Genomic DNA, 13,942 nt, shown 5'->3' on the forward strand with positions numbered 1-13,942 from the left:
AACTTCAGAAATCCCTAGAAAATTCTACAAAAATCCAAAAATCATGAAATTTCGTGTAGATATTATTTAGGGCATACTTTATCATGGAAAAATAGTTTTCTATGAAAATACATCATATTTTCAAAGATTGACACATGCTTGAAAACTTGCTAAAAACTTTAGCGTTTTCTTCAAGTTTGTGTCTAACTATTCAATGGTGATTACTGTCAAAAGCTAGCCTTCACCAAGGTTTTCCAAAATCATTTTAAAATAATTTTCAAAACCAATATCCCATCACATTCCTTGGGCTTAATGCACATGACTTGTACATTAGCTTTCCCAATGATGGGAAAACACATAACTATGTGTTTTGATGAACCTAAAACTCAAAAGAATGCACTAAATCAATATCTTGAGTTTTGTTCATCTTCCTAACATCTCACTTGTACTTAATGTGCACTAAAACACATACAAGTCACCTTATAGTCCTTGTGAGATGTGAGATTTTGGTTTTGCCTTATTCTAGGGATCATGCATTTATATCTAGGCATTTTAGAGATATTCGACATCCACCTAGGATGTCACTTGTTAATAAGTATTGTTAAATGTCATTTGTCCTTAATTACAAGGAATTAAGCTTATTGCATGAATATGTTATGGCATACATCAAAAGGAAATAATTTTTCAAAAGAAAATATCCTATAACTACATGATGTATAAATGTCATGACATGATATTTTTGGATTTTTCATAATAAAACATGAATACAAAAATAGACATGATGTCATGACATATGATGGGCAAACAATCATGGCAAGGTTTAGCATAAATAAAATATACCTAGATTGTCTATCTAAGTATCCTTAACCACTTAGCTATCTCCACTTGTTTTAACTTAAAACGTTAAACCTAGATTGCCCTAAATGCTTCAAAGAGGTGCCAAAACCTAAATTGACATTTCTATTTCTCTTGATTTGTTTATGCCACTTAAAAATTAAGCATATCCTCAAATGTTGGCATATTCCATTTTTCCTCAAGAGTAAACACATAAATCAAGGCCCGGATTGCCTTAAATTTCTAAGAGAATACCAAAATCCCAACTTGGTATTTCTCTAGGTTTTTCCAATTTATGCCATTAAAGATAAAATCAATTTTTCCACAATTAGGCACATTTTACTCTTTCAAAGAGTAAATAATAATTTCATTTCATTTTCAAAGGTTAACAAAAACCTTGAAAATGCTCCTTGAGTGTCAATTTCCTCAAAGTTGAGTTAACTACCCTTATAATTGGAGTTGACACTCTCTAACCCATCTATGGGGTAGAGAAGATGCTCCTAGGAACCCAACACCTATTGGTGCTCCTTGGATGTTCTAGGTACTCACTAGGGATAACTTCCCTAGATACCTTCCTAGTAACCTTGTTGGGTTTCTTAGAAGCCTTGGTCACATTTTCTAGGTCAACTCTAGGGAAAGCCTCCCTTGTGACCTTGTTAGTGACTTTCTTAGACTTTTTAGAAGTCTTAGTCACTTTGGTTGCAAAGATACTTCTAGGGATATCTTCCCTTGTATTTTTGGCTTGCCCACTAGACTTAGGGCTTGTTCCATAACTATATGGAACCCTATGATAACTAGGCACATCCTTTTTAGCTTTGGGTTTGTATCCCAAACCTCTATCGCCATTGGATGGCTTTTGTACCCCTAACCCTAGGTTATGCTCATTTTGCCCTAATAGGATATTTTTCATCCTTTTTAAGGTCTTTTCAATTTTATCAAGCCTTGACCTCAAGGCTTGATTTTCTACCATTAAATCCTTAGATTTTGGTTTTTCATTAAACCCATGAGCATTTTTATTTCTAGGCTTATAACTAAAACCCTTAGTTTTCTTACCTAGATTTTCATCTACCTTCCTAACCCTAGGTGTGGTAGTTTTAGCATGAAAAGCTATATGTTTTTCCTTAACACTATCATGCTTCCTATTTTCATGGTAAATAGCATTAAAATGATAGAAATTAGAACTATCATGCTTTTTACCATAACGTAAAGGGGTAGGCTCAATAACCGTTACCTTCTTTTTTACCTTGGAGGCTCCCCCTTGACTAGTGCCTCCTTGAGCCTTGACCATCTTCTTCCCCTTGGGGCATTGACTTCGGTAATGCCCTTTTTGTTGACACAAGAAGCACACAATGTGCTCCTTGCTCTTCTTTGTCCCGGGGGTGGTCTCCTTGGGCTTCTCCTTGCCCTTTTGTGTCACTTGACCATTCTTCTTGGCCAAGTTGGGACACTTGCTTGTAGTGCCCACTTTCCCTACACTCAAAACATATTATATGATTTTTATTTTTAATTGAAACATTTATACCTTCTTGTGTAGGGATGACATTTTCTCCTTTAGATCCGGAGGTTGAGGCTTCCTCTTGATCCGATGATGATGCTCCTCCATTAGATTTTGCTTGACTTGTAGAGGTGGAAGCCTCTTCTCCATTTGACCCGGATGTATAAGCTTCTCCTTCTTCTTGATCCGGCGTCACCAAATATTGCTCCCCCTCAATCCTAGAGGTGGATGCTTCATCATCTTGTACATGAAACAAGGAGTATGCTCCCTCCTTGTTGTCTTCATTGCACTCCCTTGAAGATGAAGCTTCTTCTTGGACTTCTTCTTCGGAGGTTGAGCATCTCTCAACCTCGGAGTCCTCCTCTTGGTCTTGCTCCAAGGAGTCACCCTCTCTGGATTCTTCTTGCTCTTGTACAGTGGAGGGGATCTCTTCATGAAGCTTGGCCAATTTACTCCATAATTCCTTTGCATCTTTAAATTCTCCAATTTTGCAAAGGATGGTTCTTGGCAATAAATTGACCAAAAGCTTGGTCACTTTGTCATTGGCCTCGCATCTTTGAACTTGCTCTTGGCTCCACTTACTCCTCTTGAGAACTTTGCCCTTTGAATTTGTTGGAGTCTTGAAGCCTTCTATAAGAGCAAACCATTGCTCTATCTCCATCATAAGAAAATTTTTGATTCTCGATTTCCAAGAATCGAAGCTCGTGGAAGTGTATGGTGGAGCCACCCTCGTGTTGAATCCGAGCCCATCTCGGAATTCCATTGTAGAGCTTTTGAATTTCTTTGACTTTGACAATTTTGCTTCAACTTCTTCACCCTCTAGCTCTTCTTGTTATGCTTGACCCTTCCGGCGATGATTCCGGTGAAGAGCGGCCTCGCTCTGATACCACTTGTTGGGACCGAAAAGTAGCTAGAGGGGGGGTGAATAGCTCATCGCGTTCTTCGTGGTTGACGTTGCTTGTTTCTTTAAAGATGTGCAGCGGAAATACAAGAAACAAAAACATACAACGCTAACACTTGGGATTTTACTTGGTATCCACCTTATAAGAGGTGACTAGTCCAAGGATCCACGCACACACACACACACACACCTCCACTATGAAACACTCCTTTTCGGTAACTACCGAAGGCGGAGAAGCCCTACAAGACTCTCAATACAAGAAGAAAGGAAAGGGAAATAAAATACAAGCACAAAGCTTACAATGAGTACAGAAAACTCTAACCCTAACTTCTCTTCTTGGCTTTGATCCGCCTCTTGACTTGGAAAACCTCCAAGATCCTTCAAGAACTGGCGATCTGAGCTTTGAGAGCGCTGTGGAGGAGCTGGCGAGAGATCTGAAATGAATCGGTGAAGAAATACTGAAGGAGACGCCCGCCTGCAGCTCAAATACGACGCAACGGTCGGATCCCGATCGATTCGAAACTCCCAATCGATCGGGGAGGCTTTGGATCGATTCACGGATCGATCCAGAGCGCCTCTGTGCTCTGGAAAAATGCCTGGATCGATCCACGGATCGATCCAGCGCTTATCGCGCGAAGCAGCAGCGTACCAATCGATCGGCTGATCGATTGGGACCTCTGGATCGATCCACTGATCGATTCAGAGGCTCTCTGTTCGCTAGGAAATGCCTGGATCGATCCACTGATCGATCCAGCTCCTGGATCAATCCACCTCTTGGTTTTTGCCCAAAATCAAGTCCCAAGCCTCTCAAACCAACATCCGGTCAACCTTGACCTGTTGGTACATCATTCCTAGCATCTGGTCACTCCCTTGACCTGCCAGAACTCCCCACCAAGTGTCCGGTCAATCCCTTTGACCCACTTGGACTTTCCTCTTCGTGCCAAGTATCCGGTCAATCCTTTGACCTACTTGGACTTCCCAACACCAGATGTCTGATCATCCTTGATCCATCTGGATTTTCCCTTACCTGACTTCACTCACCAGGGCTTTCACCTAGCTTTACTCACTAGGGTTTTCCATCTGCCTAGCTTCACTCACCAGGACTTCCTTCTGCCTAGCTTCACTCACTAGGACTTCCTTCTGCCTAGCTTCACTCACTAGGACTTTCACCTGGCTTCACTCACCAGGATTTCCTTCTGCATAGTTTCACTCACTAGGACTTTCACTCTACCTAACCTTCCAGTTAGGACTTCACAGTCAGGTATCCGGTCACTTTTGACCTACTTGACTCTTCTTCATTCACACTGATCAGTCCCTGATCAGAATCTCCCCATATGAACAACTGCACCTGCATTTTCCATATGTCTACATGTATTGTCAAACATCGAAACTATGACCAAGACTCAAGCTTGGTCAAACCAGTCAACCTTGACCTAAAGGATATTGCACCAACAGATCTAACTTGCCAAAGAAAAAGAAACTAGAAGTTTAGGTAAGTCTGAGATTAATCTACCTTTCTTTCATAGGTGAGCTTCAGTTCGGGGTTGGCACAAAAGTCTGTGACGACTGATGAGTCGGTACAAAAGAAGACAATTGGAATCTATAAGATTGCATTGTAAAATTGTCATGGGCAATAGAAATAAGAACTAATTGGAGTTGGTGAGAGAAACAGTGAACATACATTGTAAATGAATTTTCTTGTGGTATCAGAGATTTCAACCCATTGAACTAACCACACATATTTGAAGCCCCATCATATACTTGGCCTTTTAATCTAGATAATGATAAACCATGTTGCACAAATAAAACATCAATAACCCTTTTCAAAGAATGAGAACTAGTGTAGTGTTAGGTACATGCACAACTATAAGAAATCGTTCAATCACACATCCTTCTTTATTCACATACCTCAAAACAACTCCCATATGCTCTTTCACTGAACTGCCCCGAGCCTTATCAACTATTAAAGAAAAGAATTTATCTCCAATATCATTGATTATAGTAAGTGTGATCTCTGAAGCACAAGCATGTGTTAAATCCTTTTGAATTTTTGGGGAAGTCAATTGATTATTCGCAAGAGCATTTTGTCTTATAACTTTGGAAACCTATTCATTTCGTTGACTATACCATTCAAGCAATTTAAGAAAATTACCTCTATTTGAAGAACTAGTTGACTCATTGTGTCCTTGAAAAGACAACCCTTGCTTCAATAGAAAGTGTGTCACATTCAATATTGCTATTAAACGGGTACGATAATCAATTTCTATATCGCGACCATGTACTCGTAAAACATTTCCTACACTATACCTTTGATCTTGAAAATATTCAAATTGTATTCTAGCTTCATTGTGATAACTATTCATAGTCCCCATATGACGATTGAAATTTTCTAATATCCTTTTCCAATTATTATATCCATCTTTTATAAAGGCATTATCTATATTTCCTTTATTTAACGGGTTGAAAAGATAACACCAAAAATAAAATGCTGCATCTTTTGATATGCTATACTCTAGTCATGTATATCTTTTATACCAAGTTTCTTGAAAACTCCTTTCTTGATTACCAAAAGTTGTTTTCGGATATATATGGCCATTTGGTTGACAAGGCCCTCGGAGCGTATACTCTCTTCTAGCTTGATCTCGAATAGTAATATCAAATTCTTCAATTAGTTTTCGTAATCTCGGATCATTGACAATATCATCCAAATTTAATTCTACACAGGATTGATTTTTTCCACTTGTTCAATAACATTAGACTCATTAAAGGAGTCGGAGCCAGAAGGTTCATAACTACGAGTTCGTTTAAAAAATCTCTCAATATCCTACACAAACAAATAACTAAAAATAAAATCTATAATAGAAAACTACAAATGTAATGGAAAAATAAATATTAAACTAAAACTTTAATAAACTACAAATGTAATTATGTACATTTATACAAAAAATAATCAAATAATAAAAAATTTTAAACACAACAAATCTAAGCTCGAACCTTATCCAAATGGTGTTGGAGCTTGAAGACTTGGCTGGAAATGGAGTGTTGCTGGCTACTATCACCTGGCTATCCGTGACTCTGCCGTGGCTTGACTATTGTCGACTCATTGTCGCCTGGAGATGGAGGTTGGAGCCTTGGAAGGTCGGAGACTGGACTTTATAGTCTAGAGCCATGGAGTTGGAGACTTGGAGGTTAGGGTTTCCAACTTTCCCCTTTAGCCTTTCCTCTGCCTTTTCCTTTTCTTATTATGCAAAGGAAAACAAATAGGTTGAAGAGGATAAGGGCATTTATTTTATTTGTTTGACTTGGGCCCCCCACTTGCCACTTGCTTTGGGTGTTTATTTTTTTCCCCCCTTTTTTCTAATGTTGTTTAAGTAAAATACTAAAACAAAAAACATGAAAAAAAGTCCTCCGTCGGTGGCAGGCGACAGTAAACGTACTAGAGGTTAGAGCGGAGTGCGGAGTGCCGGAGAATGAGCTGTGGCCTTTGGCCCTGGGCCTGGCCTGTGCAGCTGTGCTATGTAGCGATCGGAGGATAAGCGACGACCATGCACTGTGGGCTGCGGCTAGGCGGGGAGGCTGAAGCCTCCTCGATTCCTCTTGCCTCCCTCCGGAAATTTTCCTAACGTCTGGCGACGTCTAATGGGCGGCAACCAGGTTGGGGGGAGGGGGCGCTGAAGCCTCCCTCAGACTGCTCGGTGCGTCCGCCACTAGATATCATTTTTAAAAATAATATTTGGTTAGTTGAATATTTTTTATCGGAATAAATTAAAATTTCCTTTTTTATCCTTAGAGAAAAATAAAAGAAAAAATTAGATGGAAGAGAAAGTTGAGTGTGAGAGAAAAATATGATTAGAGAGAATGATGAGAGAGAAAGTATGATGAGAGAGAAAATGTAATGAGAAAGAAAGAAGAGAGGGAAAGTGGGATAAGAAAAAAAAAAAGAAAAGAGAGTGTGATAGGAGAGAGCATGATGAGAGAGAAAAAGAAGAGAGAAAATATGATGAAATATAATGAAAAGAGAGAAAATATGCTGAGAAAAAAATGAGGCGAGAGTGTGTGTGACGGGAGAAATTGAAGAGAGAGAAAGTATAACGAGAGAGAAAGTGTGATGAGAAAAAAAAAAGAGGAAATAGAGTCTGATGGGAGAGAAAGCATGTGGCAAAAGACAATTCACTCATCCCTAGCGCCCCCGTTAACTTGTCCTTAGGCTAACACGGAAGAGATAAATCATGGTGACTACTAGCCATTAATGTAGGTGGCCAAGACATGCATGGGGAAGGCATGCTCGGAGGTGCTGCATTTCGACTCTAAGACTTTATATGACAACACCCTATGTTTTAACCATTGTACCGCTTTGAGGGGACATGATGGGAGAGAAAGCATGATGAGAGAGAATGCAATGAGAGAGAATGAAGAGAAAAAAGTGTGATGAGAGAAAATAAGGAGAGAGAGTGTATAATAGGAGAGATTAAGAAGAGAGAAAATATGATGAGAGAGAAAGTGCGATGATAGAATAAGGAGTGAGAGTATGATGAGAGAGAATAAGGAGAGAGAAAGTGATATGAAAGAAAAATTGAACAAATATATTAAGGATATTTTCGTCCAAAACTTAATTCTCATTCTCATTCCTATCCAAACCTAAAAGATGAGGTGAATTTCATCAATACCTAAATTTTTAAATTTCACTTCAAAATTTTAATTTCATTTCCATCATCCAAATATAAAATTTGAAAATGAATTTATTCTCTTATTCTTACCCCCTAAGTCAAATGTCACCTTAGATTACCCCCTAAGTCAAATGTCACCTTAGATTATGACGAGAGAATGCACTGCATAATCTTTCGACGTGGTTGAATCGATTCGGGTTGGAAAAGAGGTGCACATCGGTTGCAATGTGAACTGTGAAGCACCCATGTAAGAGGACCGTTTTGAGATTGTTATGAACGAGTGGACTATAATAGTCATTCAATAGGATTTTTCAAGATTATGATCTACGTGAATTTTTATTGAAAATTGAAACTCAGAAGCCGCCTCCGCCTCCGCCTCCACCTTCTCGAATTTGTCATTTATTTATTTATTTATAATTTTATATCGAACCATGTAAACGATTAAGACTACTCTCAAGTAAATCTGAACTTGGCGTGTGAAAATTTTCATACGACAAAGACTTTTGTCTCTAGATCATCCTGCTTTCATATTGATGGTCTTTAATTGAGTTGGAGTAACAACGGTCAAACCAATCAGTATTAGAAAAAAATATATAATGGAATATATTAAATAAAAAATATATAAATCGGCCAACCTAATGAACGGAACATGAAAAAACTATTATATCATAATAGGGAGACTTTCGACGATTATTGAGTTCTCATTATAGTTTCAAAAGAATGGCTACTTTATGACCAATGGCAGTCCTTGCTGCGAAAACAAAATTTATGTTGATTGATTGTCAATATTTGTTATGGATAATTTAATATTTATAAATCTTATGTGACGGTCGCGGTTGGCCCAACATTGAACACTAGGCTTCACGCGAATCCGCGTGGAAGTCAAGGCTCCTTATCGGCGCTACACCTTTATTTTCTGAATACTCGTCCTTGCCTGTTAATCACGACAAGGATGGGAATCTCAACACAGCGAGCGATCCACCTTCTCCTGCTGTTCTGTACCATTGCTCGGGCAGAGGCGGCGGCGGGCATTAATACGACGTTACCAGGCCCAGGTTGCTCGCAGTCGTGCGGCCAACTTGCTCTCTCCTTTCCCTTCGGCATCGAGCCCGGTTGCTACAAAAACGGCTTCGCCATCTCCTGCGACCGCTCCGATCCATCCTCCCCAAAAGCTTTCCTTGGCTCAGCTGATTCCATGATCCAAGTAACCCACATCTCAGCGGAGCAGAGCCAAGCTCGAGTCCTCGTAGTCAACTCTTCAATTCTGATCTTCTTCTTCTTCTTAATTACATCGTAAGTTCTAAATCGGTAAGAAAAATCATAGGTTTTTTTATAATTTTACAGGTCCCGATAACGTGGGAGTGCTACAATCGATCGGACTACGTCGTCGGCTCCCAGTATCCATACATTGATTTCAACATCGACGGAGCTGGAGTCTTCCGAATGGCCACCAGCCGAAACAAGCTCACTGTCATCGGATGCAACTCCGCAGGACATATCCAAAGCCAGGCCGATGTGAACGGATCCTATTCCTATCGATACTACACCGGCTGCGTTACGTACTGCAGGGACGCCGGCAGCGTCGTCGACGGCGTCTGCGCAGGCATAGGGTGTTGCCAGGTCAGCTTCCCGTCCAACCTCAGCGACAGCAGCTTCCGGTTCAGCGGTTACAGTCATAGCGGGGACATGGCGGACTTCAGCCCCTGCAGCTACGTCTTCATCGTCGATAAGGACTACTTCAACTTCACCTCGGCGGACTTGAAAATGAACACCACCAACGCGTCGATGCCGATGTGGCTAGATTGGGCCTTTCGGGACGCCGCGACGTGCGAGGAGGCCAAGAACTCCTCTTCCAATTATGTGGAGAATACGTGTCGAAGCCAGAACAGCATGTGCGTCGATTCCAACAACGGTGCCGGGTACCTCTGCAATTGCTCGCAGGGCTACCAGGGCAACCCTTACCTCGATGATGGATGCCTAGGTCTGCGATTATTATTTATAATGAATTTATCTACCAAATCTTCTTTTGACGGTAGAATTTAATTTGTAACTGAATGCAGATATCGACGAGTGTTTGTCTCCGGAGAAGTATCCGTGCCATGGTGCGTGCACTAATCTTGAAGGGAGCTATCGTTGTGAATGCCCTTCCGGTAAGCATGGCGATCCATTTATTGCACCGTGCACCTCCAGACTTCCCATGATAGGGCGGTTGTTCTTAGGTACTACACCATGTTTTCTTTCCTAATTAGTTAATCTTATTGAATGAACTTCTAATTCGATTGGTGCTTAAATTAATACGGTAGAATATATGCTTAATTACTTGTGTAGGCATCGCCTCCTGCTTATTCATTGCGATCTGTTTCATTCTGATATGTTTATTTGGGCAAAAGAAGCGATATGATGCCATTAGGAGAAGTAAAAGCATGATTAATAAAGATGTTCTGCAACTGCGCGAGGAGAAGAGGAGGTTTGAAGTTGAGAACAGGGATTTGATATATTACAGAGATATAGTATTAAAATACGCGAGTACGATGACACTTTTTACTCTGCGAGATCTGCATGGGGCAACCAACGGCTTCCATACCGACCATGTAATTGGGCGTGGAGGATACGGCGTGGTATTTAAAGGACTATTGGAGGCAGGCCAAAGAAAAGTGGCCATAAAGAGGACTCTGATTTCCACCGAGAGGCAGAGCGACAAGGACAAGAATGGTTTCTTGAACGAAATTTACCTTCTTTCGCAGATTAATCACAAGAATGTGGTCAGACTCTATGGCTATTGCTTCGAGAAGCATACTCCTCTGCTGGTCTACGAGTTTGTTCCTAATGGGTCTCTCTTCGACTTGCTCCATACGGAAGAAGAGATCATCTCCTTGGAGGATCGCCTGAAAATAGCAGAGGAATCAGCCGAAGCATTAGCTCATTTGCATTCATTCGAACCGCACCCAATCGTTCATGGGGACGTGAAGCCGCACAACATACTGTTGGACCATGATTTGACCGCCAAAGTATCCGATTTTGGCATATCAAAGCTGTTGTCAGCGAATGAAACGGAAGCTCTGACGACTGCGGAAGGAACTGCTGCCTACGCGGATCCTGTTCTCGTAAAAGAAGGGTTTCTCTCCACCAAAAATGATGTGTACAGCTTTGGGATTGTTCTCTTGGAACTAGTCACGAGGAAGCAGCCAGCAGTCGGACTAGCATCGATGAGCAAGGAAAAAGTCACAGCTATCTTGGATAAAGAAATTGTGAATGAAGTGAACATCGATTTGCTTCGAGTTGTTGTTGACCTTGCAGCTCGATGCCTGAGTCCCGAAAAAGAAGATAGACCGACGATGGAGCAAGTAGCAGCAGAGCTGAAAGTATATAAAGAAACTTATTACGGCCAATGGAGCAAAGAGAACAGGATGAGTTCGTTGATCAAAGCAGCAGCTTGCTAAATGGCCATCGATCTTTTCATCGTGATTCTGTAGCTCGCCATCAAAGCAAATGGTCGAAATTAAGATCGTCGAAGACAACTTAACAAGTCCTTTGGTTGGCCATGAATTTGTCAATTGCTGCAACGAGTCTTTACTTGTAGTTATTCTTTTTGCATGTGTTTGTATCTTGTAGTTTTGAGATAAGATGTCGAATTTCCTAATAAAGTTCAAAATTTCTGGCAAAATTAGCTGGTGATACAAATCAAACTATATGGATTTATGTATGGGTTTCAAATCACAATAGATGATAGAAATGGTTTAGTAGATGAGGGTGTGACAGTACTTCCACCGCTCCACTGTCATTAGTTCAATTCTATTAACAGAGGGTGTGACTCTGTCCGATCAATTCCTTCACTAGTTCGCTAGCGGTTTGGAGTAAGTAGCCGTACGTGTCTCTAGTCACCAACATGCTTGTAGAGTCATTAATCTCCTACGTCAACACATGTTAAACTTTTAGCACATGGTATATATTACTATTAAAAATTAAATCCAATAAAATGATCTAATTGATAGGTTAATTGTGGACTAAATGAAATGTTATGGATTTTGTGTGTAGAAGTTTATTACTCTATTTTTGTTATCTATTGTAGTAAAAGATGAATACGTTCGTCCTCAACGTCCCCGTCAACTCGTCACAGGATCAAACATGAAGGAGGTATATTTTTATTATCTATGATGAGTGATAGACTATATATGTCATATAATACGATTTCAATTTAAATTAATATCGAATCCCTCTACACTAATATAATATAGAATAACTGTTGTCTCTTATAAGAAAAGTAGATATATTTTATTTAAAATTAGGAGTTTGGGTTTTAGATTTCTAATGCTAAAAATAAGGAATGCAACATAAACACGAAATCATTAAACTACAAACAAAAAAAGAAAAAAATAGCAATATGAAGTAATGCACTAAAAGAAATGTAAACATGCTAAGCTACAATTTAGAATGAATTTATAAAATCCTCACCGGATGTTTAATTGGCTAGAGGGTATCAGACTTGTTATAATGCGGTAATGGATTAATTCCTGACAGGCTCATACTCTCGGGGAAAAAAATCCCACCCACTCCCTAGCTAACTTGATAGTCGACTATAAATTGACCTTGTAATTTATCTCTCTTTACATAACCTTAGAATATGTGAGGGGTGTCTGGAGTAAACGTAATCACCTTTTGTTATAAAAGAAAATGAATTCATGAAACCACAAAGTAAGCATTCTAACCTAATCTAATCTACATGCATTCCAACCAAATAACCATCATGACTAACACTCAACAAAACAAGACATTAACATAAAGAAATTGCAAGACTAGAAGAAAACCCATGTTCATCAAACATATTGCAAGCAATATTCAATCACAGCCTATGACATGAAATCTGAACCAAGGGGAATCCAAATCAATTACAATCCAAGGCAATTGGTGGCTATGATGAAACTACAGATGAATTGGATCTGGATGAAGAAGGTTAGATCGGTGATGAGATGAAGAGGAGGCGTGCAGATGAAGTAAGATGTCGGGATCGACGATGGAACGAGCTATGGAAGCTCAAGATTGGAATCTAGAATAGGAGAAAACTCCTTTCTATTGGATCATAGCCCACGTGGGAGGGGTAGGGTGAATCATGTAGTTTAGAAAACTTGGATTTTTCTTCGGTTTTGAAAACCAAGTACGCAATGGAAAAGACGAAAAGAGATAAAAAGGAAAACCAGAACATAAATGATTTTTACTTGGTTCAGAGCCTTCAGCAACTCCTACTTCAAGATCCACGATCCTGTGAACCGTATCAATGGGCAATCCATTATGATCCTCTTTCAGAACCGCCGGAAGAGGGAAATGAGTATAATAGAAAAATCAAGACAAATATAATATGCTATACTTTCCTTTTTATAGAAATTAAGAACAAATGTAAATTTTCGTTACCCAACACTTTTGAAGATGATCGGATCAGACTTGATCTTGGATGGCTCCTTAGCAGTAGTCGAATGCAGCAACATCACAACAAAGCAGCAGGACAAGGTCGGAGTAGTCGGGATGTCGCGCGAATGCGTAGAAGCTCGTAGAAGAAGTGCGTATGAGTTGAGTTGAAGCCTTGGGCGAGACATTCTTTTATTGAGTGTTGAAGGTGCCTTCCATATTACTGGAGGTGCCTTCAACCCCAAGTTTTATCTCAAAAAAGTAGCGCCTTATCATTGTCGAGGTCTGCATTATTTGATCGAAGGCGCCTTAGCTTCCAAGCTCTCGAAGGCGACTTCCATTCCATAGCTCAAGGCGCCTTCCTTTGGTTAAAGGCACCTCGGGTACTGTTCACTCGAGGTATTTTATGCTCCTTTTGTTGGACAAACAATCTGCTGCCGGAGATTTTGGGGACTTAGCTGAATTTAAAATTACACAGAATTTAAATTCAACTTATAATTGAGATGACCTGAGCGGATAATCTCAGACTGCCAACAAGGGTTGATTTCTGCCAAGTGATGAAGGCAATCTGCACAGTATTGACAGAGCGAGCTGATCAACCAAGTAACACGAGTAGGCGCAGACCGACAGAGCAGTATGGTTGGGTGGGTAGTAAGGTCGACCGGG

General features: G+C 40.2%; 1 protein-coding gene across 1 annotated transcript; it reads left to right on the forward strand.

Annotated features, from left to right (window-relative positions):
* Positions 1–8,798: 8,798 nt before the first annotated feature.
* LOC121974695 (wall-associated receptor kinase 2-like) lies at positions 8,799–11,534 on the forward strand. The gene is made up of 4 exons (XM_042525862.1): positions 8,799–9,122; positions 9,221–9,857; positions 9,937–10,095; positions 10,205–11,534. Exons 1-4 carry the CDS (start codon positions 8,829–8,831, stop codon positions 11,314–11,316), a joined length of 2,202 nt encoding a protein of 733 aa, XP_042381796.1. The 5' UTR covers positions 8,799–8,828; the 3' UTR covers positions 11,317–11,534.
* Positions 11,535–13,942: the final 2,408 nt, after the last annotated feature.

Source organism: Zingiber officinale, chromosome 4B, assembly GCF_018446385.1.
Source record: "Zingiber officinale cultivar Zhangliang chromosome 4B, Zo_v1.1, whole genome shotgun sequence".
Classification (NCBI taxonomy): domain Eukaryota; kingdom Viridiplantae; phylum Streptophyta; class Magnoliopsida; order Zingiberales; family Zingiberaceae; genus Zingiber; species Zingiber officinale.

Bases quoted from the DNA above. Each gene is read 5' to 3' on its own strand.
- LOC121974695 (XM_042525862.1), top strand. From the start codon at position 8,829: ATGGGAATCTCAACACAGCGAGCGATCCACCTTCTCCTGCTGTTCTGT. The intron at 9,123-9,220 runs GTAGTCAACTCT...ATAATTTTACAG, and splicing joins AGAGCCAAGCTCGAGTCCTC to GTCCCGATAACGTGGGAGTG. The intron at 10,096-10,204 runs GTACTACACCAT...TTACTTGTGTAG, and splicing joins GATAGGGCGGTTGTTCTTAG to GCATCGCCTCCTGCTTATTC.